The sequence below is a fragment of the Ricinus communis genome, chromosome 5 (assembly GCF_019578655.1).
Source record: "Ricinus communis isolate WT05 ecotype wild-type chromosome 5, ASM1957865v1, whole genome shotgun sequence".
Classification (NCBI taxonomy): domain Eukaryota; kingdom Viridiplantae; phylum Streptophyta; class Magnoliopsida; order Malpighiales; family Euphorbiaceae; genus Ricinus; species Ricinus communis.
In genome coordinates this window covers 23,582,024-23,605,661 of record NC_063260.1, presented here as the reverse complement: position 1 = coordinate 23,605,661, position 23,638 = coordinate 23,582,024, and the positions used below count along the sequence as shown (strand labels likewise).

Below are 23,638 nucleotides of genomic sequence, written 5' to 3'. Positions count from 1 at the left end.
AGAATGGAGTAGATTTTCCTCATACGTTCTCTCTAGTTGCTAAAGTTACAACAATACGAACATTGCTTGCTGTTGCAGCAGTTAAGGATTTTATTGTAACACCCGGAATTTTTTTTATATTTAATAGTGAGTTTTTATTTAAGTTAATTTTAGCTTTATTTTTATTCAAGTAAACTATTTGAGAAATGATTATATTTTGGTTATTCAAATTTTCCCAAATGCATATTTATATAAATAAAATTATATATTGGAAAATTATGATAGAAATTGTAAGGGATGTTTTTATAAAAGAATTTTGAGAAAATTGGTATTATAATTGATTAGTAGTATTAAAGTTTGAGTTGGAAATTGATTATTTAATTTAATTGTGTGTAGGATTTAATTGGAGGATTATTTTGGAATAAGGATTAAAAGTATAATGTTATTTTTATGGGGTTTTAATGGAAATTTGTGAGTTTGGTATTTACGTAAATAAATATGTCGGTCAGGGGTATTTTTGTAATTGTGTATTTTCAATAATTCGGTTTTGGCCCAAATTAAATAGTTAAGGGCTTAATTGAAAGGCTAAAAAAAAGTTTGGGGGTTAAATTGGAATTCTGCAGGATGAAATTGTAAGTAATTAAGAAAGTTGAGGGATTAAATTGTAATAATAAAAAGTTCAGGGGTCAAATGTCGATATTGAAGGGAAAGAAATCGGGGAGAGAGAAAGTAGATCGGGAGAGAGAGAGAGAGGGCGATGGTAGAAGAAGAAGGGGAGGAAGGCGGCGTCGTCGGTGGCGACCGTCGGGGCGTGGAGCGGGTCGACGGAGCGGCTGGCGAGCGGCGGCGGCTTCAAGCGTGTTCCGGCCGTTGCGTTGGCCGAGTTGGGTGGCGATCGGCTCCTACCGGCGAGCTTTCTTTTAGCGGCGGCGACTGTGGTGGCCGGAGACGGAAGATCCGGTGGATAGAGAAAGTAGGGGGCAGCCGCATTTTTGGGATTTTCCGAGATCCGACGGAGGATGGATGATCGGAGGACATATCCCGACTCTCCTCATCTCAAGCTTCGCGATGGCACCAGTTTCGTGGCGATCGGGCTTCGTTTGCAAATCGACGGCCGTGATCGTTCGCAAAACTCTCCTGGATGGTCGGGTGTCGGATCAGAAAATCGGGCGGGGATTGTCATCAACGCTGTCGTTGTGAGTCCGATGGTGTGTTCGGATCGTCGATCGGACTCCGGCTGGAAGCAATTATCTTTGGCCCGTTAATTTTAGAAATTCTTAGTTTAATTGTGTCTAATGGTTTATATTGAGTATTTGATAATTTTTGTGAGTCAAAATAATTGTCATCGGTTACCTCGTATTTTGTCTTTGTGTGGCGGGGTCGGAAATAGTGAAGTTTGGGGACCCGACTCCGTTGTTTAAATTGTTGGATATTTGGAGTGTTTTTCCGGCAGTCCTGGACCCGTTTTGCTGAGGGGGGTAATGTTCGTGTTGTAGGGAGGTTCTCACGGGATTTTCAGTAGAATTCTCCGAGTCGAGATTCTTAGGCAGTCGATCCAGAGTCTAGACCTAGGATTAATGATCGATTGTCTCAGGGTATTGATAAATTGTTTTCCGTGATTAGATGATCTATCTGTTCGGCTCGCTCCTACCGAGGCACCGGAGCAGAGCTAGGAGGTCGCCCAATCCTGTGAGTTAAAGTCATTTAATCATTGCACTATTGCTAAGTCCGATTTAATATGCTATTTTGAAAGTTCATGCATAATATGATTATTAGTATCGCAAGATAAATGATTTCACGTGATTATTAATATTTGAAATAATATAAATATTATTATTAGTATGTTATAATAAGATAAGCGTTATTATTTTTCCCCTCACAAATTGCACGTTGTTTTACCTTAAATCTTTAATCTTTATTTCCGATATGTGTTGGTTGAGTTCATCGGGATAATGATATTTATTATATGTGATGATTGCGAATTGGGAAATGTGGCTTGTAGAACATGCCGCTCGATGGGTTACATCGGACCCCAATGATCATGGATATAAGGTTATTATGGATTTGTCGCCTGATCGAGCTTGCTCTCCGGGTCGAGTTCGATTGATTGCCGTAGTTAAGGTCCCCGATCGAGCAATGCTCTCTGGCCGGCTTATTTGGAATTCAAGTGTTCAGTCGGAGGTAAGGACCTGATCGAGCTTGCTCTCGGCCAGACTGTTGGATTAAGAGAGCCGAAAGGCTATTAGAATTGGGGTTAGGGTTCTCTTGAGCCACTCGTCCCGTAAAAGTAAAAATATATTTTTATTTATTCATTTATTTATTTATTATGGTATGATTATAATATGGATTGTATTTACGTGCATGGTTGATATTTTGATTCGAATGATTAATATTTTATGTGAAGGAAATAGTAGGGTATGATTATAGTATGGTTTGATATACTGATTTGAATAATCTATGTTTTCTGAGAAGAAGCAATAGTCCCTAGATTATTTGATTTTAACTCACTCTCGAGACTGACAGTCTCCATTTATGTTTTTTCAGATTCGTGACTGTTAGTTCTCCCGCGACTCTTATTCAAGAATCACCTTCATCATCGGGTGATGTATTTGATTTGGTATGTAAATTGGTAAATCTTAGATTCTCCGCAGTAGTAATAGTAAATGTATCGCTTGTAATTTTCGAGCTTCCGTGGTCTCGCCTAGTTTTTCCGGGGCATCAAGTATTTATGTAGAATGTAGCTATTAAGATAATTTGTGGTTTTAATAATATTAATTTGAGATGAGATTTGTTTAAATCAGTGAGTGTCAGGCTTACTACGGGTTTCGGTGGCCTTAAGCCTACCCATTCCCTAGTGCCGGTCACGGGCCCACGGGTGAGGTCGTGACCCACAAAAATCAATCAAACACATACCTCACCTCATTCTCTTGACAAAGTCCTTTCTTATAAAAACCTAAGCACTAATTATAAACACTATATCAATTCTGTTACAAAAATTGTTGAACCAAGGTCATATAATGAAGCAATCAAGCATAAATGGTGGCAAGAAACAATGGATCAAGAGTTGGATGCTTTACAGAAGAATAACACTTGGATTCTTTGTGATTTACCACAAGGGAAGAAGCCAATTGGCTGTAAATGGGTTTATCGAGTTAAATATTTGTCAGATGGGTCTATTGAACGTTGCAAGGCACGATTAGTTGCAAAAGGATACACTCAGCAGAATGGAGTAGATTTTCCTCATACGTTCTCTCTAGTTGCTAAAGTTACAACAATACGAACATTGCTTGCTGTTGCAGCAGTTAAGGATTTTATTCTAGCACAGTTAGACATAAATAATGCTTTCCTTCATGGTGATTTAAGTGAAGAAGTTTATATGACTATTCCCCGAGGTTATCTTTCCACAAAATCCAATCAAGTTTGCAAGTTACAGAAATCCTTATATGGATTAAAACAAGCTAGCAGACAATGGAATGTCAAGCTTACAGCTTCACTTCTTCAAGAGAAATACAAGCAATCTGATGCTGATCCCTCTCTCTTTCTCAAGAAAGAAGGTAAATCATTCACTGCTCTCCTTGTCTATGTTGATGATGTTATCATTGCTAGTAATGACTCTGATGATGTGAATCATATTAAGAAGTATCTTCATGATAAGTTCAAGATCAAAGATCTAAGTACATTAAAGTATTTCTTAGGCTTTGAGATAGCTAGGTCAGCCAAAGGGATCAACATTTCTCAAAGAAAATATGCTTTAGACATCTTGAAAGACACAGGTTTTATGGAATCTAAACCTGTTTCAACCCCTATGATTCCTAATCAGAAGTTTAATCAAGAATCAACAGGAATATTACAGGATAATTCTATGTATAGAAGACTTATTGGTAAATTGCTTTATCTGTGTACAACAAGGCCAGACATAACCTTTGTAGTACATTTTTTGAGTCAGTTTCTTGATAAGCCTATTGAATCACATTTTCAAGCTGTACATCGAATACTTAGATACATAAAAAAGGCTCCTGGTCAAGGTCTGTTCTTTCCTAAGGATTCTGATTTAACTCTTAAAGCTTTTAGTGATTCAGATTGGGCATCTTGTTTACAAACAAGAAAGAGTACAACTAGTTTCTGCGTATTTCTTGGCAAAGCACTGATTTCATGGAAGTCAAAGAAGCAAAATACAGTTGCTAAGAGCTCTTCAGAGGCTGAATATCGAGCATTAGCTGCTGTAACTTCAGAAATTCAGTGGCTCAGATCTCTTCTTCAAGAACTTGATATGTTTCAACAGGCAGCAACCCCTCTTTATTGTGATAACCAATCAGCTATTCACATAGCTCAAAACCCGTGCTTTCATGAGAGGACAAAGCACATAGAAGTTGATTGTCATGTTGTAAGACAACAACTTTAACAACAAGTTATTCATCTCTTACTTGTAAGAACTCAGAATCAAGTGGCAGACTTTCTCGCCAAAGCTCTTCCACCATCTATGTTCAACTCAGCAATAGACAAGCTTGGCATACACAATATGTATGCTACAGCTTGAGGGGGGGGGGTAATACAGGTCATGTTTACTGTGTTGTAGTTACCGTAGTTAATTATTGATGGCTTTTTAGTTAGTTATTGGAATTAACACGTGGCATAACTCTATTGGTCATAGGGTTTGTAATTTGGCTATAAATACATGCATAATGTATGAGCACAGTAACAAGAATAATAATCCAGTTTTCTTCAGTTTCTTTTCTTCGAAGTTTCCTGTTTCTTCTTCATCTCAACAAAGTAGAGCAACATAAACATAACATAAAGTAATTAAGCCATAATTTAGCTATTGTAAAGATAATACTATATCACCAGCGAGACTCTTCCAATTAAAACTTAATTGCTTTTTAAGGACTATAACTGTGAGTACATTTTTATATGTGAGCTTTAGGACAGCGAGGTATGTCATACCCTATAGGTTAGTCGTTCGAATCTCAAACTACAAAACCGTTCTTGCATTGTAAGAGAAGACCTGCTTGCATTAGACTATTCTCAGTGCTCGCAATGCAACCATCCTGGCACTGGTCTTATGCACTAGTTCTAGCAACTGACTTGGGAAATTTTTCGTTGTGACTACATGATGGCTAAAAACAATGGGACCTCAGTGGTTCCTGACTTGCAATTTTGCTTTGCTCAATGCAGTAAAATCAAGTGCTCAAGCTGGATAGGTCTCAAAGGGTTATGGGAACGGGAATCCATTATTTCAATGACAATATTGATAGAAGGCCTTGTTTTTCTATTCTTACATAAAAACATTACCATCATATGCATGCACAACCTATCAAACTGCAACCTGTTTTTCTAGGACATGAACCCCTTTTAGCTCAATGCTAAATGGGACAAAATCCAGGCATAAGCATGTGCCCCCGTAGGCTTATCTTCTCTTCTCAATTCCTTCTTTATAGATTTTGGACCAACTCTTGAGAGATGGACAAGCCGATACTTCTGCATGTATCTCATTTTGTAAAAAGTCCTCTTTTTTTTAATGAGAAACTAGCTGTAGAGGATTGGTAATGGAAATTCAGTATATAAATTATTAGGGTTCATTAACAAGACTAATAGCAAGAGTAGTACTTTAAGTCTGAATTCCTGTTGAAGTTGTGTGGATGAAAATTCAGTATGGGAATTATTAGGATTCAATAACAAGACGAATAACAAAGTAGTTCTTTAAGGCCTGAGAGGTGTGAATTCCTGTTGGAATTGTGGATGGAAATTCAATATAGACATTATTAACAAGACAAGGAAAGAGAAGAATAACTCATCCAGGCTCCATCACCACAGCCCCATCTGATGCCACACTGCTCTCAGCAGTAGAAAACTGAATTCTCACATTTTCTTTTTCTGTTTCTTCTTTTCTTTTCATAATGAATTGACCAAAACAATGTAGACAACCCCTTTCATGTTCTATAAATCTTCTTCTTGATGTAATAAAGAGTATATAAACGAGATTATAAAAGTTTCTTTTAGCTATATTTAAAAAGATCTTTTTACTGTACTTCAGCATTTTGAATTTAATGCACCATGAATATACATGTAACATAATATAATAAAATGAAATCTTAGTGTTTTTGTTTATATTAAACTTTAAATTATATCTTTTTACTTCACATAGATTATTTTAGTCTGTATTATTTAATTATTTAAAGCTGAATTTTGATGTTTTTTTTAAGATTATTTTATATTGTGTTTGGTTAAAATTTATAAAATTTATGAAATTTATTTACAAATCTAAAATTTATGTACTTTGAATGAATTGAATGAAGTGAAAGTTAAATTAAAATTTTATATAATCAAATTTGTATAAAATTGGTTATAGCTAAACTAAAGTCTAATAAAATAAATAAAATTTTTAAATAAATTTTATATTAGTAAGTCAATATATTTCATAAAAATAAAATATTTATTTCTAATTTTATTGATTTTATTTTAATTTATCTTTCATATTTTGTTTTTTAAAAAATAAATTTTTATAGATTTTAATTAAAGATAGCATCAATAATTATTGAATTTTCTGACATGAATCTACGTGCCATAATTTGTGTTATATGATGACCAAGAGAATACACCATCAATCCTTTTTCTACATTTGGAATGTGTATGACAAATCATGAAGTTTTGCATCTCAATTAACTTTATATAATTTAGTTAAAAACAAATAATTTATGTAAGATAAGTACTAATTTGTCCCGACTGAGAGTAATGAACATAGATTCTAATGATTGATTTTTTTCTTTTTTTTGTATTCAATCGGTGTTTAAAGTTGTAGATTATATATTAATTAGAGATAGTTATTATTTATCGCCAGTTACAAAAATAATAAATTTTTATTGATATTATAGATGGTGATGAGATTCATAAATAAAAATATCAATTAAATTTTTTTGATGGTTAGATTTCAATTAACAGAATAAATATTTTAGTATTTTTGAGATTACGAGGGAGTAGAAACAGGATATGGTTTGTGAGCTATATGTATTAAAATAAAACCTTTTTGTCATGGGTTCTGAGCTAAGAACAAATACTATATTTAAATAAATAAATAAGTAAAAAGAATAGCATTAGATATCATGGTTTATGGTTAAATGAGCAAAGTGATGGAGCTGGTGCCACAAGAGAATAAGTAGGAAGAAAGAAGTTAAAAAGGCACCTGCGACTGGGAGACGGGGAGTAAACTATTGAAGATGACTCATAATAGTGAGAGCCCAACTTTACGGAGGGAAATCATCACTGGGCTTTGTTCTCTTGGCACATGAATTGCCTCTTCAATGAGGAATCCCATTCAAATACAAAATTTAATAATGAGTTTGAATCCAACACGATATTAATCTTTTATTTAAACACTCCTCCCAGCCATGGATGTCACACAAGATAAGAATTTGTTCGCATTTGAAATTGAATTCTTGCAAAAGGGCTCTGCCCAATAACTCAGAAAGGCGATCATCACCATCATCAAATCCCACATAACATAACATCATCTTACTCCTTCTACCAAAGCAGCTTTTGGATTTAGCTTAAATTTTATCACTGCTCTTTTTCTTTTTCCTTTTCTTTTTTTTCCTGAAAAGGGAAGAAAGAGACAGCAGTAAACTAACTCATATCACAAAAATACTGTTTTTATTATACGTACGCAAAGTCAAGCCTGAAAATGCCACATATACGCAAGTCGTAAAGCCTGCAGTCTGCCACCTCCCCGATCCTTTTTAGCTTTCACACTCCACTCCATTTCGGCTTACTTGAGATCCACTATTAGTTTGCACTTAAGTTTGTAACGGGACTAAAAAGAATAATATAAGAACCCAATATAATCAATAAAAAATTTATAAAATAGGAGTAGAAATCTTTAATTAAAGTAAAAATAAAAAATTTAATAAGTAAATAGAAGTTTAGAGACTTAATAAAGTATTAATATAAATTTTATCTAAAAATAAACATGTTTACGATACATTACCATACATGATTTGCTTATCCATAAGAGCCAAAATCCTTTTAATTCATTAAAGAAAATGATAAGAGGAAAAATGATGAACTAGCCTGGCCCCCCGCACCATTTCCTTCTCAATTGGGTTATAACGTCAAAATCCCCTTACTTGACTCCAACAAATCTCAATACTCCAAGAAAAAAAAAAAAAAAAGAAAGTAGATAACAGTTTTTCCTTTTTTTCTTTTAGTTCCCTTTCCCTCTCTTATATTAAGGGGACCTTTTCCTTCTACTGCTCTTCACTGAATACATCAGAAGAAAAAAGAAACCAACCAACCAAAGCCACAATCATGGCTACTCATTATTACATCTTGCTTCTGTTGTTCTGCTTCGTTGTTATTTTCTTGGTTTCTATGCCTCATCAAGCCCATGCCTCCATGCGTGGCTCTTCAAGCCTATCCAAGATTGTCTTGGATCCTCCAGCAGTTGGTATATGTGCTTCTTCTGTTACGATTCATGGTTACAAATGCCAAGAAATTGAAGTAAGGGCCGACACTAACTCTGCATTTGAATAATTAAGCGCTTATTATACGACCAAACAGTAACATGAGAGCTTGCCTGCTTTCAGGTGACAACGAAAGACGGATATATACTTAGCCTGCAAAGAATACCGGAAGGTCGGGCTGGTGGTGGTGGAAATACTAAGAGGCAGCCAGTTATAATACAGCATGGTGTTCTTGTGGTATGTTCTTTAACTACTAATGTATTTTCTTGCATACAGTTTAGTTTCCTTAATTATGTCGAAGACGATAAAAATGGAGATGTGATTTGAGTATAATAACGAAGATTAGTAGAAAAAATGGAGTGGAATATGAACTTAGCTTTTGAAGAAGTGACAAAAAGAATGATTACGCCATAGTTGCCTAACTGTGCCAAAAGAAGTAAGAAAGGTTGCAATTGCCAGGATAACACTGGAGGGTGAGCACCATATAGTACAAACATAAATACGTTAATATTGTTTTGGAAATTATGGGCTATATTATGTATGTCATTTATATCCATGATCTTTTCCTTTTCTGGTGGAATCTTTTAGTCTCAAAACATTGATTAATGGTACACTTTTTATACAACGGAATAAAATAGAATCACCTTTAATGAATTTATGAACATCCTCATCCTCATCCTCATCATCACTATCGTGGAGTTGGAAATCATAACGCAACACCAATAAAACCAATATCAAATGTTACCCAAAAGAAAGTTTATCAAAGGTGCAATTGAAAAAGTTGGGGGGCTACAGCTTAATTTGCGCCTTAAAACCCAAAATCAATGCAGGTTCATTGCCTGTCCTTTTCTTTGTCTTTTTTTTTAGAAAAAAAAGAAAGAAAAATCTCTGATATTTACTTTTTGTTGGTGAAGTTGGTCAATGTGAAAGAATGCTTATAGTGCCTGCTTTTAGCCTTTTAAGTTATGATTCCTGTTTTCGTGATATGTGACATGATCGCCGTTACAATCTTCAGAATTAATTGATGCAAAGCATTTGAAAAAGGAATTACAAAGTGCAAGCCAACAATATCTTTTCCTTAACCAAAAAAAGAAAGAACAAGATTATTGACTTTCTTTTCCTATATCAAAATAAGAAGTATTATTTTGTATACTTTCAGTAAAAGTTCAAGGAATTACTGTTTTACTTTTAGTGTCTAAAGAAATTTCTTTTACAACTTTCCATGTTCATAAACCCAACATTTTAATATGCTTTCAAAAAATAGCCCAACAATATATAGATATAGATAATAGAAAAATCACTCTATTAGTACCATTGATACTACTAAATCTTTTTTTATATATTTATTAAAAAAATTTAATTTTAATTTCAGTGAGTTATAAAATAAAAATAAATTCTATATGATAATAAATTATAATAATCTATTCTCTAAAATTGCTATTGCATCTTTTAATTTGCTGGTATATAATAACTTTCTAAATGAAGTTATTCTTTTTCAAATTATATTTATATTTTCTCAATGTAATATTTTCTTTAGAATTATTTATATCTCTTTTTTCAATGTATATACTTAGTTTTGGCATATTTTATTAATTAATTCTATTATTAAATAGTACGTACTACTTATAATAAAAATAATTAAATAATAATTAATTCGAAATAAACTTGTTATAACTTTAATTTTATTTACATAATAACTTTCTTCTAATAATAAAATTAATTTAATTTAAAGTATCAGATCTACTCCCATCTTTCTCTACTTTTGGGAGATATGCTATTCATGCAAAGACCCTTTATTTGTCTGGATTTTAACGTGGGCTACGTTAGCCTCAGATATGGGCTCTTAATTTGTCTGCTAGTGGGCTGAAGACGGCGATACCTGTCTCCTTATTCTATGCGTCTTTACCCTCGCATGGACCCAATTTTGCTAACATATTGGAAAGCTGTATTTTGCTTTTCCAATTTTTATTTTATATTAATTTTTTAAGTTTAAAGAATTATTTTTATAAAAGTAAGTGAACTGATTTTTTTAAATATATATAATATTTAAAAATAATAATTTATAAGAAATTAATGTTATTAAATTTAAAAAATTTAAATTTATTTTATTAATTTGATAATTATGTAGTTTATATAAACTGACATTAAGGATACAATTAATATTTCTTAGAGTTAAGAATTATTATTAAGTTAACATTTATTATTTTTTAAGATTAGAATTATTATTTAATTAAGAATATAATGTATTAGTTAATTTACTAATATAATAATTTTAATAAAAATAATAATTTAAAAATATAAAATTATACATCAATATAATATCTATGTGTACACATGTTAATTTATTTATGTGTCAGAATTCCTAAATGTCTTATATATATATATATATATATATATAAATTAATATGTCAAAAAATGAGTATAAAGAATCAGATATGTATCATCACTCGCTGATACGTACTAAAACAGAGAAATTTATTGAATCTTGGCACTCACCAGTACACAGTTGTTGTTTTGCTTACAGAACAAATTTGCTCTACTGAAATTTCTCATTCTACGACTTAAGTTGTCGTTTAAATTAGTTTGTTCTCTTTTCCGTTCTTCCTCCAATCCCCAAATTACATAGAATAAGAACTGTAAATACTTGTCGTCGGATCTTTTATTTTATTTTTCTGATTTCAATAGCAATTCAGCTTGAGAATTTTGTAAATCTTATCTTCAATCGTTCTCTACTGATCTAGGCATGACATTGTATAATGTACCAATACCGAGTCATAATTACTATATGGAAATCTTATAAACATTCGAGTATTTTACATGGTGCAGGATGGAATGACATGGCTTTTGAATTCACCGGAGCAAGATTTACCATTGATATTAGCTGATAAAGGGTTTGATGTTTGGATTGCTAACACTAGAGGAACCAGATTTTGCAGGCGACACACCTCTCTCCAACCAGATGACCCGGTTCTTCTCTCCCTCTATGCATTTATAATATTATCAGACACAGTACCCAAAGTTCCTTTCAACTCATTGGCGAGCTATGTTTCATTTTTTGGGAAATTAAATTTAAAATTGAATCTCAACGTGCAACAAAGACTCACTGACTAACTAGTAACTTCAAGCCAATAATCATTAATTAGGAAGGTAAAAGGACACACTAGTACAATGAAAAATGAGGGAAGAAAAGATAACGCAATCGTGGTACTTGCAGAGTTGTACTACATTTGTTACTAGTGCTAGCCTGTCAGGTGGTGCTTTTTAAGTTTCAGCTTAAATTCTGATGGATCTTAATTTGCTACTGTACAACTGCAATTTTAACTTCTGGGTTTGGGTTTAAATGACAGGAATTCTGGAATTGGTCATGGGATGAATTGGTAGCCTTCGATCTACCAGCAGTTTTTGATTATGTGTACGCCCATACTGGGCAGCAGATACATTACGTGGGTCATTCCTTGGTAACAATCATTCTTCATATCACAAAAACTATCCAATTCCATGTGATATTTGTCACCTTTTTCTTTTGTTTGCTTAGACAACTGAATTTAATTTATCTACTCTGACTGTGTTTGGCTTTTTCAGGGTACTCTGATAGCACTGGCATCATTCTCAGAAGGGTTACTGGTGGACAAGGTGAAATCAGCTGCCTTGTTGAGTCCTATTGCTTACTTGAGCCATATGAACACTGCCCTCGGTGTTATTGCAGCTAAAGCCTTCGTTGGTGAGGTAGCTAACTAATCTCTATTACATTATTCTTGTTTTGTTTTCTCTTCCTTTTGTTAATTGAAATGCACAAGCTATCTGATAGTACTATAGACGACTCTCTATTGGTTTATACTTTATTTTGTCGATTAGATTTTTATATATTACGCTTCATATGATCTGAAAATGAATGTCCCGCTTTCTACAGGTCACTACACTATTTGGTCTTGCTGAGTTCAATCCTAAAGGGTAAGATCTGAATTGAATGCATCACTATTAGATTGAAATGGTAAAAAAGAGTCCCCTTGTTTTATTTCTTTTCTTTTGGGTGTTTTGAGTGCAGGGAGCAAGTAGGACTATTCCTCCAAGCTCTGTGTGCTTATCCGGGGGTAGACTGCTATGATTTGTTAACTGCAGTTACAGGTACTTATCTTTATGTGCTTCTGATTAATAATAGCAAGTACAAATTTACCTAATGTTATATATACTGACATTAATGCTCGATTCTGACAAAAAAAGGCCACAATTGTTGCCTTAATGCTTCCACGGTCGATCTCTTCTTGATGAATGAGCCTCAATCCACTTCTACCAAGAACATGGTTCACTTGGGTCAAAGTAAGTTTCTCTTCACTTCCCACCTTCAGTTTCTTTCTTCCAAGTGCATATCAGGGTTGCTAGGATCTAAATCCTAGCCTCGTGCACTAAACACACAGTCAGATCATTGAGATACTAGACTATTGAACTTGCAGCTGTACGAGATGGGGTGCTAGAAAAGTACAACTATGGGAATCCGGAATATAACATGATGCATTACGGAGAAGCGACACCTCCAATCTACAACCTGTCGAACATTCCTCGCAGCCTTCCTATATTCATGAGCTATGGAGGACAAGATGCTCTTTCTGATGTTCGAGATGTTCAGCAATTACTAGACAGTTTCAAGTACCATGATGTCGACAAGCTCACTGTTCAGTACATTAAGGATTATGGTCATGCGGATTTCATTATGGGGGTGAATGCTAAAGATATTGTGTTTAATCAAGTCTATTCATTTTTCATGCATCAACACTAAGTTTTGACAGACAGACAGACAAAGCCTTTATGTATCAAAATCAATGTTTACTAAATAAATTCTCTCGGCTACCTTTTCCAAATAGAAAGAAGAAAACAACGTTGTTTTCAAGAATCATGATAATTAAACTGCGAATTTGTCGAAATGGTGAACCAACTAACCAATCTGCTTACAACACTTTATCAAAGAGTTGTACAAAATCAATAATGCTAATTATCTCTAGAATTGTGAGGTTATAGAGTTCTAATTTCAGCCAAAGCGTAATTATTTTGTTGTACTTAACCAATAGGTACTGTTTGAACAGGAAAAATCATGAATAGAAATACCACATTGGGTTCTTATTTGTTTCAAATACATCAATTAGTTTTAATATAAAATGAACCATGCATGTATCAACCCTATATTATAAATGACTAAATACCAAACTTCCATGCTGATCTAGGAGACAGCAAGTCATATCCAAATCCAATGCATTCTAGACAAACCCACTACTGACTATGATCACCCATGATAGCTAGCTTAGGTTGGACGTTAAGCTTCTCTATGACCTTTAACCAACTAGATTTTGCTTTAAGGCCAATCCAAACACTAATACATACGATGAGCTCCATAATTAAGCAATGCTCTTTAATTGTTTGACAATTACAGAAATGGCCCTTGTGGCAGCCTTCGTGGGCTAATGAGGCACCATGCACCATCCTCCCTCTTGCTTCCAAGGGACAATGTAGTACATTTCAGGACATTTGATGTTATCATATGTTGTGAATTATCATTATTCATCAATATTATAAGGATAAGTATTATCAAAGGGATTACAAAAATAATCATATAGACAGATAAGATGTTGGTAGGTGGTTTTCGCTATATATACAATGTGATTGCAGTAGGGATGATCTAAACAAGCAAAGAGAGAGAGAGACAATGGAGTACAAGTTTTTCTTGATGCTGTTTTTTGTTGCTTTATTCGTAAAAGAAGGCATGGCAGCTCAACATGTTGTTGGGGGAAGCCAAGGTTGGGATGAATCTGCAGATTTCAGTTCGTGGACTTCTAGTAAAAAATTTAAAGTTGGAGATCAACTAGGTGAGTTTCTTCTAATTCTTTTAGCAAATAATTAGGCAGTAACCTGTTTGAGCTTGTCTGTTTCTCGATTGGGCTCCAAAGACTAATTTAAATTTACAATGATGATTGGTTATGATCGATCGCTTTCGAAAAATCATATATACCTTTTTTCTTGTTTTGTTTGCATTACGAGAGAAGTAATTGATGGCTAATACAATGTTTACATTTCCATGAACAGCTTTCAAGTACACATCAGGACTGCACAGTGTAGTAGAACTTGCTAGCGAGAGTGCCTACAAGAATTGTGACCTTGGCAGTCCGCTAGACTCCTTGAGCACCGGCAATGATGTTGTTAAACTGAGTAAAGAAGGCACACGTTACTTTGCTTGTGGTACGTTAGGCCACTGTGATCAAGGCATGAAGGTGAAGATCACAACAGAAACAGGAACTGCCCCCTCGACACCAGACTCATCTTCATCTTCACATGCTTCGGCTTCCATGGCTTCTTATTCCATCCGGCCTTTTGGTTCCTTTGTTCTTGTTGCATTAGCTACCACTTTGATTTACAATATGTTTTGAGGATGGAGATGTATAATTTTGTATGACTGTTTTCATGGGGTTAAACTTTAGTTCAACCGTGGGGAATTGTTGGTAAAATCATTTGTTGAATTGTTATTAAGAGATGAGTAAAAATAAAAATTGAAGAGGAAGTTATACATTCATGGTTGGCTATAGTCGCTTATTTTCTTAGCAATACTGGATCAAAGAAAAAATTGATTAAGCTTAATTTCTTTGAAGAATTTGTAGTTTTTTTTCCACACAATCATATATAAGATTAATCATTAATTGCACTAGTCTCTTCTTCCATTGCTCATGATCACTAGGTAGAATATAATGGAGGAATAATTTGTTGTGGCCATTTTAAAAAAGAAGGAATATAAATTACTAGCTACCAGAGGCTAACAATTCATTGACAAGGAATCCAAGAAAATAATTAATTTTTTGCTGATGAAATTGAAAGTATAAAACATAACTTAGTAGTTTTATTTTTATTTATTTCAGCTTTATATATATTTATATATATATATATATATATATAAAATATTAATTTTAGTGAAATATTAAAATAAAAATTGAGATATTTAGAAAAACTGAATAAAATTGCAAAAGGAAAAGTTGAAAGTTGAGATTTAAACAAATAATTAAGCCATTTTTTAAAATAAATTGGTCAATAGCTCGTCATGAGTCATGGTTATTATAATAAATATGATGCCCGGCTACGCCCGCACACGAAATAGCATATTCCTCTTTCTCTCGTCCAAAAAGCATAGCCAAGAAAAACAGCCAAACTTTGAAAAATAAAAATAAAATTTTTATTATTTGTTTTTTTTTTAATGTAGCCTGCCAGATGCCAAAAATAAAAAAAAAAAAAAAAAAACAGAAAGAAGTAACAGCAACCTGTATTTGACTCCTGTCGAGTTTCAATCTGTACAGAGCAATAATCAGTAGTCGAGAATTCAAAACAAAACACGAGCAAAATGGTGACAGAAGAAACGAATTCAATTGACTACGTAATGGAAAAAGCTTCTGGTCCCCACTTCTCCGGTCTCCGTCTCGACGGCCTCCTCTCTTCTCCGCCGACTTCCTCCACTTCCTCCCCCGCTCACCGCACTTCTTCCGTTTCCGCTTCCACTTCCCCTCTCGCTCCTAAACAGCCCTTTGTCATCGGTAATTACAATTGCTCTAGGGTTTTCTTTTCAGTTTCTTTTTATAATTGCATCATTTTAGTTTTTATTGTAAATATGTATATTATTAAATAGGAGTATCCGGAGGTACGGCTTCTGGTAAAACAACAGTATGTGACATGATCATTCAGCAGCTTCATGATCACCGTGTTGTTCTTGTCAATCAGGTTTAGTTACTTACTCTTTCATTTTTTCATTGAAAATGGGATTTGCTTGCCTCATTTCTGCAGTTTTTGAAATTGGTACTGTTAATGCAGGATTCTTTTTACCGTGGTTTAACACCTGAAGAATTAGAACGTGTTCATGAGTATAATTTTGATCATCCTGGTAAAATTAATTATTGCATCATGCTTTATTTGTTTTATTTTTATACTATGTTAACGTATTAAATTATTGGGTTTTTTTTGTTGTAGATGCTTTTGATACTGAACAGCTTTTAGATTGTATTCAAACACTAAGAAGTGGACAACCTTATCAAGTTCCAATTTATGATTTTAAAAGTCATCGGCGTAGTTCTGATTGTTTTAGGCAGGTACTGAATTTACACTGTGTTTGTTATAACTTAGATTCATTTCTTGTTTAAAAAGAAAATATTGGTGAAGCTGCAATTTCTTTCATACAATGATTTCAATGGCCCTTGTTCCCAGAAATAACCAGGTCTTGCATGGGTAGACCACTAGTGAGAGTTTAAGCATTTGAAATTGTCTTGCTGCTACTTGCTCCTTTTCTGTCCTCTGACAGCCATTTTGATTGATGTAAGAAATTTCTCTACTCTATTCCTGCAGTATTAATCTGAATTGTTTTTCAGGTAAATGCCTCTGATGTAATTATCTTGGAGGGAATTCTTGTTTTTCATGACCAGCGTGTCCGCAGCCTGATGAATATGAAGATCTTTGTTGACACAGGTCTTAACCCATTTTTCTGGCTGTTCATAAGCATTGCTTCAGTGACTCCTATCTTTACTGATATCCTTGTTTCATAGCCCTTGAAAATGATGTATCAGAAAACTTTCATTGAATAGGAACTTTAAGTGACTAATTGATAAGTTAATTGCTATTTTCATAGTTTGTGTTCCAATTAACAAAGCAGTACTTAAAAAGCTTCGAGGCGCAGCGCATCAAACTTTTCCCTGTATGACCTACTTGTAGATGTATCCCATAGTTCACCATAAGATGGAGGCTACAGTTTCTTTCACCCTCTAACCCCAGTATATCACAGAATTGCCTAAAACTCTTACAACGCAGAAAATTCAAGTATTCCCTGTTGGACCTACTTGTTGATGTCTCCCATAGCCATAAGATGGAAGCTATAGTTCTTTTACACTCTTTAACCCTAATACAGCATGTAGTGCGTAAAACTATTACAATGCAGAAAATTCGACTCTTCCCTGTTGGGTCTACTTGTGCATGTTTAGTTCACCATAAAATGGCAATTCCAGTGTTGGGCTCAGGATGTTATGGACTTTTTCCTTCTCCGTTATCTAGTTTTCTTTTTTACTAAGAATAATAATAACACACTAGGTGTCTACTTTAGACAGAGAAAAGGGTGCAGACTGTAGTTTCTAAAATTACTAGCCAAGAGGCTTGCCTATTTTTCTAAGTTCAAATGCTTGTCTATGAGATTATCTTAGAATGTTGATATTGCTTGTTGAATATAAAGATTCATATTGTAACTTCTGTTGAGCAGGTTATTATATGTATTAGCTTTATTATTCTAGTGATAGTTTGATTCTACTTTCTAGATGCGGATGTGAGGCTTGCTCGAAGAATTAGGCGGGATACAGTTGAGAGGGGTAGGGACATAAACTCTGTTCTTGAGCAGGTTGAGTGCCTTCTTCTTAATTTTTATTTTGTTGATATGTTAATTCGTGGCATCTAAATCATCCGAGTACTAATAAATATTCCCATGATGCATGTCTTATTCTCATTCCAAGGCTACAATAATGCAATGTTCTGGTGGTTTTCTTTCTTACTTTCTATCTTTTGTTAAACCATTAACTTTTTCTAGTGTGGCATGCATACAAAGAAACATCACATAGAATTTAGTTATCCATTTATTGAATTTAAAGTCTACCAAATACTCTACAATGCACTTTGTGAAGTTTGACATGGATACACACATTGGTATGGGAAACAACATTTTCTAGAAAAGTGAGACACGGACACGGTGGGGACACTACGAATTTTCTTTAAAAGAATATATATATATATATATATATATATATATAATATAATACAAGTTTATATAAATAAGATTTATGATCCAGAGAAGCTGTAGGAAAGAATTAGAGGGGGAGAGAAAGAAACAGAACTGCAGAAAAGAATTTGACAGGAAGAGAATGAAACAGATCGTAGAGTGATGGAGCGAGAGAGAGAGAGAGAGTTTTTTTGTGAACTAAGAGAGAGATATAGATATTAGAGTGGCTAGGCTAGGGTTTTCTTAAGTAACTTATGTTTTCTGCTTTTGTACTTTGACCCAATTTTTATTGAGTTATTTTAAAAAGACTCCATTTCTTTTTCAAATTTGCTCCAAAGTTTTGCAAACATTTAAATCGCCGTGTCCCCTATGTGTCCCAGGCCTGTCCCCAGCTTATAAATAAGAAAAGAAATAAAGGACATGAATTCAGGTGTGTCCGATACGTGTCCCCGTCGTATCCATGTCCCTGGAGTATGGAACATGCATTTGTCAATCCCCAGAAAGTGTCGGTGATGCATGTGATGCACTGCAACTTCGGAAAGATAAAAGTCAAAGACACAGTGTACTGGAGATATAGAAGGGACACAGATCTTACTCTGCTAGAAACTTGCTGTGGATTAGCCTGGTTAGGATGAACTGGCAGAAGAAAACTGATGTGCTCACATCGTATAACTGGCTGAGAATTTGTAATCCTAATTCTTTTTGAAGGCATCTTAAACCTAGTGAAATAATATTTCAATTAATGCTAAGTTAGAAGTTGTTCATAATATCAAGCAAAAAAAGAAAGAACGAATAAATGAATGTAATTATGTTTCACCATTTAGCATATTGCAACATTCAGCTTATCCTGCTGCATCTATCCATAATTGGTTTCTGACATCTTACAGCAATTTATAGCATCTGTTTGTCTGTTTAATGGGAGGTAAGAAACCATTCTGCTTTGTCCCTTTGAAAACGACTTTTCACTCATAGATCACCATTAAAGTAGAAGGATAAGCCATTGATTTGTCCAAATTTATATTAGAATGAATTCATATTCTGGTGTGGCTTTTCGTATTTAATGGTGTTTATTTTATGAACTTGGTGCATGTTTGTTTAGTGGAGCTCGTGAGAATTTATCTTTTTAAACTCATGACATCTTTATGATGTAATTGCTGCAGTATGCAAAATTTGTGAAACCTGCTTTTGATGATTTTGTTCTGCCATCAAAGAAGTTTGCTGATGTGATCATTCCCCGAGGAGGTGATAATCACGTTGCTATCGATTTAATAGTGGAACATATCCGCACAAAACTTGGTCTACATGATCTTTGCAAAATATATCCAAATGTTTGTGTTATTCAGTCAACATTTCAGGTATTTCTTCTCCTATCTTTTAGTATACTTGTAGTATTTTTCAGAATTTTGTTCGTCGTGAGGAAAAAAAAAAAGAGTCTTGGCAATCTCTTTCCTGCTTTCTAGAGGGGCAAAAAATGTTCTAGTTGCTGTATTTGTGGCCAAATCTGTGATAGTAGTAAATAGAATGTCTTTTACTTTTGCTAGAATGCTGCAGATGGCACCATTTGAGGTTATATAGCATAATGTTGTTTCAAAACTTAGACTCAGATGGTAAATGAAGTTATTATCGTGTGGAATTTTCTTTTGGGAATTGGACATCTATACTATTAGTGGGCAAAATTTTAGCACTCTTTTGGCATGTTAAGTATAACTGTTTAAGGCTTAAATATAGTCCTCTTTCTTTATCTGTGTGCATATTTGATTAAGTACCAAAAGTGGAAAGCATGAAAAGGACATTTTGTTTTTACAGCAAAAGTCCATGTGGGTGGCATATCAACTGATATGGCTTATGTTGCTCAACGTTCTTCCTAGCCTATCTCTTTTACCTTCGCTTATGCATTTAACTTGTTTGGCAGATAAGAGGGATGCATACACTGATTCGAGACAAGGAAATATCGAAGCATGACTTTGTATTTTATTCTGATCGGCTTATCCGTCTGGTATTCTGTCTATATAGCTTCAGTAGATCTGTTGATGAACCAGTATTGAGTAGAGATTTGTAGTCATAAACATGGATAACTGTTTCCATTGAATTGTCTTGATCAGGTCGTGGAGCATGGTCTTGGCCATCTGCCATTCACAGAGAAGCAAGTAATTACGCCAACAGGTGTGTTCCGATGATTGGATAATGAGGCTTATGTTCCGCTGCTGTCTGTCTGTCTGTTTCTCTCTCTCTCACTCACCATTTTTAGCCGTGCCACTCTTTCTGGGCTTTGTTTTATTTGAACATTTGCCTCTGGCAATGGCATAATCAGGAAATTAATGATGGAAGGTTTTTCTTTTCCGTCTCTTTTAGTTTATTGTTAAGGCCTGTAGAACTGGGTGCCTGTGTTTATCTTGTGGCTTTAGTTGCTGGAATTTTAGCATTATATAAATTTAACTACTCTTAATTGAGAGTTTTCTTTGCTCTTCTTCAGCATCCGTATACACTGGCGTTGACTTTTGCAAGAAACTATGTGGGGTTTCCATTGTTCGAAGGTGAGCTTTAATCCAGGTATTGACTTCTGCATTGTTGTCACCTGGCAGTGACACCTTGTTTGGAATGTAATTCACTGCCAGTGTTTCATCTTACACTGTGGAGTTGCAAAAGTTTTTCAGATCCACTTCTCAAACTCGATGTTCCTGTTGTTAAATAGGATTATTACGACTCTTGGTACTGGATCTCTTGGTGCTAACAATATTTCCATGTTCGTCATTTACAGTGGAGAAAGCATGGAAAATGCACTGCGTGCATGTTGCAAAGGAATAAAAATTGGAAAGATTCTTATCCATCGTGATGGAGACAATGGGAAACAGGTGATTAATTTGATTTACTTTGTAGAACAAAATTCTTTCACAAGCGTTTCCTTCTAAGTTTAAGGTGCATGGAATTTTATTATACTTAATCACCATTTATGCAGCTCATATATGAGAAGCTCCCCAAGGATATTTCAGAGAGGCATGTCCTACTTCTAGACCCTGTTCTTGCTACAGGTAATCACTTTTTACATGCTTGAAGAAAGGTTTTATTTTATTCCCCTTTTTCTCGTGTGCCTCCGTTTTGACATGCATTAGTGACTTGGGGAAGGAAGTTGCCTTTTATGCAGAAAGAGATCACTTAAACTTATTCCTTGAATGCCACTATTTTCAGTGACAATGAAACTTCATTGTGTCTAGAAGTAAAATTTATAATACCAATTTGTATGTGAAGATGCTTTTTGTTCTGTCTTTGTTGAAAAGAGCAGTAGCTCAATGTTGCTTTGGATTGTTTTGGCATGAGATTCTGGGCATTGGCCAACTGAACTAATTTGGAATACCTTCTTAGCGAAACGAGTCATCAGCCATCCTGTCTCATAGATTTGGTTATCAGCATTCATGCTTGCAATCAGTTTCAGTAGTATGCAGATATTCTGATTGATTGTGATGTGAGGACATTAAATATCTGATGCATGATCGTTGATGAGTGTCCATGTCCTTGTAGGTAACTCTGCCAACCAAGCAATAGAACTGCTCATACAGAAAGGAGTTCCGGAATCCCACATAATATTCCTAAACTTGATCTCCGTAAGTTATACTTCATACTATTTGCTACTTTGATGTTGTTAGATAACCTAAACCTACATTCCTTGATACGCCCCTTTTCTGAACTCTAGGCTCCCGAGGGTATCCACTGTGTATGCAAGAAATTCCCATCCTTAAAAATTGTCACCTCGGAGATTGATGTTGCATTAAATGAAGAATTCCGTGTTATACCGGGTATGGGTGAGTTTGGAGATCGATATTTTGGCACTGATGACTAACTTGCAATGAAGCTTGGAGAATTATTGCCTATTAATTGAGCTTGTTCATTGGAAAAAAAAATAATAATAATAATAAGACAAAACATATGGATCAGCTGTTCTCCAAATTTGGCATATAGATGGTGTATTTTTCAAAATATTAATGATGAAAATTTGCATGATGAGATGATTTCTAAACAAGTCTTTGTTTAATGCTGCTGCTTCAGTTTGATTTTGTTTTTCTAAATTTGGTCTAACCATTTTATTATTGTTGTTGTTGTTGTTTTTTTCTTTTTTTAATTTTATTTTATTATGGGTGGTGTTCTGTCGTGAAAATTAATTGTTCTTGCGGAGTGACGAAAACAAAAACAAGAAAATGTAATAGCGATTTGTTGTGATTTTAGAAATTTAATTTAATTTATTTTCATTAGAGGTGGCTGTGATTATTTATATATAAAGTTTTTCAATGCAACTCACGGTGCTGTCGTTTCGAGTTTTAAAATAAAATTTGCAAAACCCTAACATATGAGATCAATAAATTTTTTAAATGATTTATTTTGCTCGTTTTCACTTTAATTCTTTTTCATTCAATTCACTGGAATTTTAATTTAATCACTTGCGTCATCTTCATGGCCTTCAAGCCCTTCAAACACATTGTTGAGATGTCATGCTTTCCTTGGAAATTATAAAACAAGGGAAAACATGATTTGTTCCTTCGCAAGTGAAGTACATGTTTTCCATTTACATTTTCACACTGGCAAAAAGCAAGGTTGGTTAAGGAATAAAAATGATTATGCTAATTTATACTTGTACGCATAATTAAACTAAAACAATATTTTTCTCTTTTGTGCTTGTCTAAGTGGAGTTGCATTTGAACCAGTATGGACTTTTCAAGCTCCATGCCACTCTTCCATCTATAAATTTTACATCTCTTTTGGTGCTTGATCTATTTGACAACGATTTCAGCTCCACAATACCTCACTGGTTGTTCAACATGAGTAGCCTTGAAGATCTAAATCTTAAGATCAACAATCTCCTAGGTGAATTTACAGATGGATTTGCGAATCTCAACTTGCTCTAGTGTCTTGATTTGTCAGAAAATACGTACTTGGGAGGCCATTTATCCATAAACTTGGAAAGCAATGTCATTTGCAGAAGCTTGAGCTTTATCTCACCAACATTACTGGAGAGATAACAAATTTTATTGATGGTTTTATCTAATTGCAGCTTGGAGACTTCTGATCTTGGATACAATAAATTGGGTGGAAACTTGCCTGTTTCCTTGGGATATCTTAAGAACTTAAAATCCCTACATCTTTGGCAAAACTTATTAAGAGGCTCAATTCCACTATCCATCGAAAACTTATCCCACTTAGAGGAACTATACCTGACAGCTAATCAAATGAAAGGAAGCCTTCCTGAAGTCTTGGGCAGCTCTCCTCTCTAGTTATATTGGATCTATCAGATAATGAATGGGAAACAATAACTTGGTCAAGAAAGGTAAGCTATCAATAAGGTCTTCAAGTCTGACCCGAGTTTCAATGTACCTGAAACAATGGTTAGAAAGCACCGTATGAGGTTGTTCAACCACTCACTTCGATGGCTAAGGTAATAATG

General features: G+C 34.4%; 3 protein-coding genes across 3 annotated transcripts; all 3 read left to right on the top strand.

The window, feature by feature from the left end:
* The first annotated feature begins 8,271 nt into the window (after positions 1-8,271).
* Positions 8,272-13,261, top strand: LOC8271472 (triacylglycerol lipase 2). The gene is given in 9 exon segments (NM_001323729.1): positions 8,272-8,469; positions 8,556-8,669; positions 11,259-11,399; positions 11,780-11,890; positions 12,015-12,158; positions 12,343-12,383; positions 12,478-12,557; positions 12,654-12,749; positions 12,884-13,261. Coding segments are annotated over 9 exon segments (1,242 nt in total). The 5' UTR covers positions 8,272-8,277; the 3' UTR covers positions 13,207-13,261.
* An 819-nt stretch (positions 13,262-14,080) lies between these two features.
* Positions 14,081-14,988, top strand: LOC8271471 (mavicyanin). The gene is made up of 2 exons (XM_002509490.3): positions 14,081-14,287; positions 14,505-14,988. The coding sequence occupies exons 1-2, from the start codon at positions 14,128-14,130 to the stop codon at positions 14,843-14,845; spliced, it is 501 nt and encodes a 166-aa protein (XP_002509536.1). The 5' UTR covers positions 14,081-14,127; the 3' UTR covers positions 14,846-14,988.
* A 642-nt stretch (positions 14,989-15,630) lies between these two features.
* LOC8271470 (uridine/cytidine kinase UKL1, chloroplastic) lies at positions 15,631-22,222 on the top strand. Its single transcript, XM_002509489.2, has 14 exons — positions 15,631-15,994; positions 16,087-16,178; positions 16,269-16,338; positions 16,425-16,543; positions 16,820-16,916; positions 17,753-17,832; positions 19,368-19,562; positions 20,120-20,203; positions 20,310-20,370; positions 20,681-20,741; positions 20,966-21,059; positions 21,164-21,236; positions 21,724-21,806; positions 21,896-22,222. Exons 1-14 carry the CDS (start codon positions 15,805-15,807, stop codon positions 22,040-22,042), a joined length of 1,446 nt encoding a protein of 481 aa, XP_002509535.1. The 5' UTR covers positions 15,631-15,804; the 3' UTR covers positions 22,043-22,222.
* Positions 22,223-23,638: the final 1,416 nt, after the last annotated feature.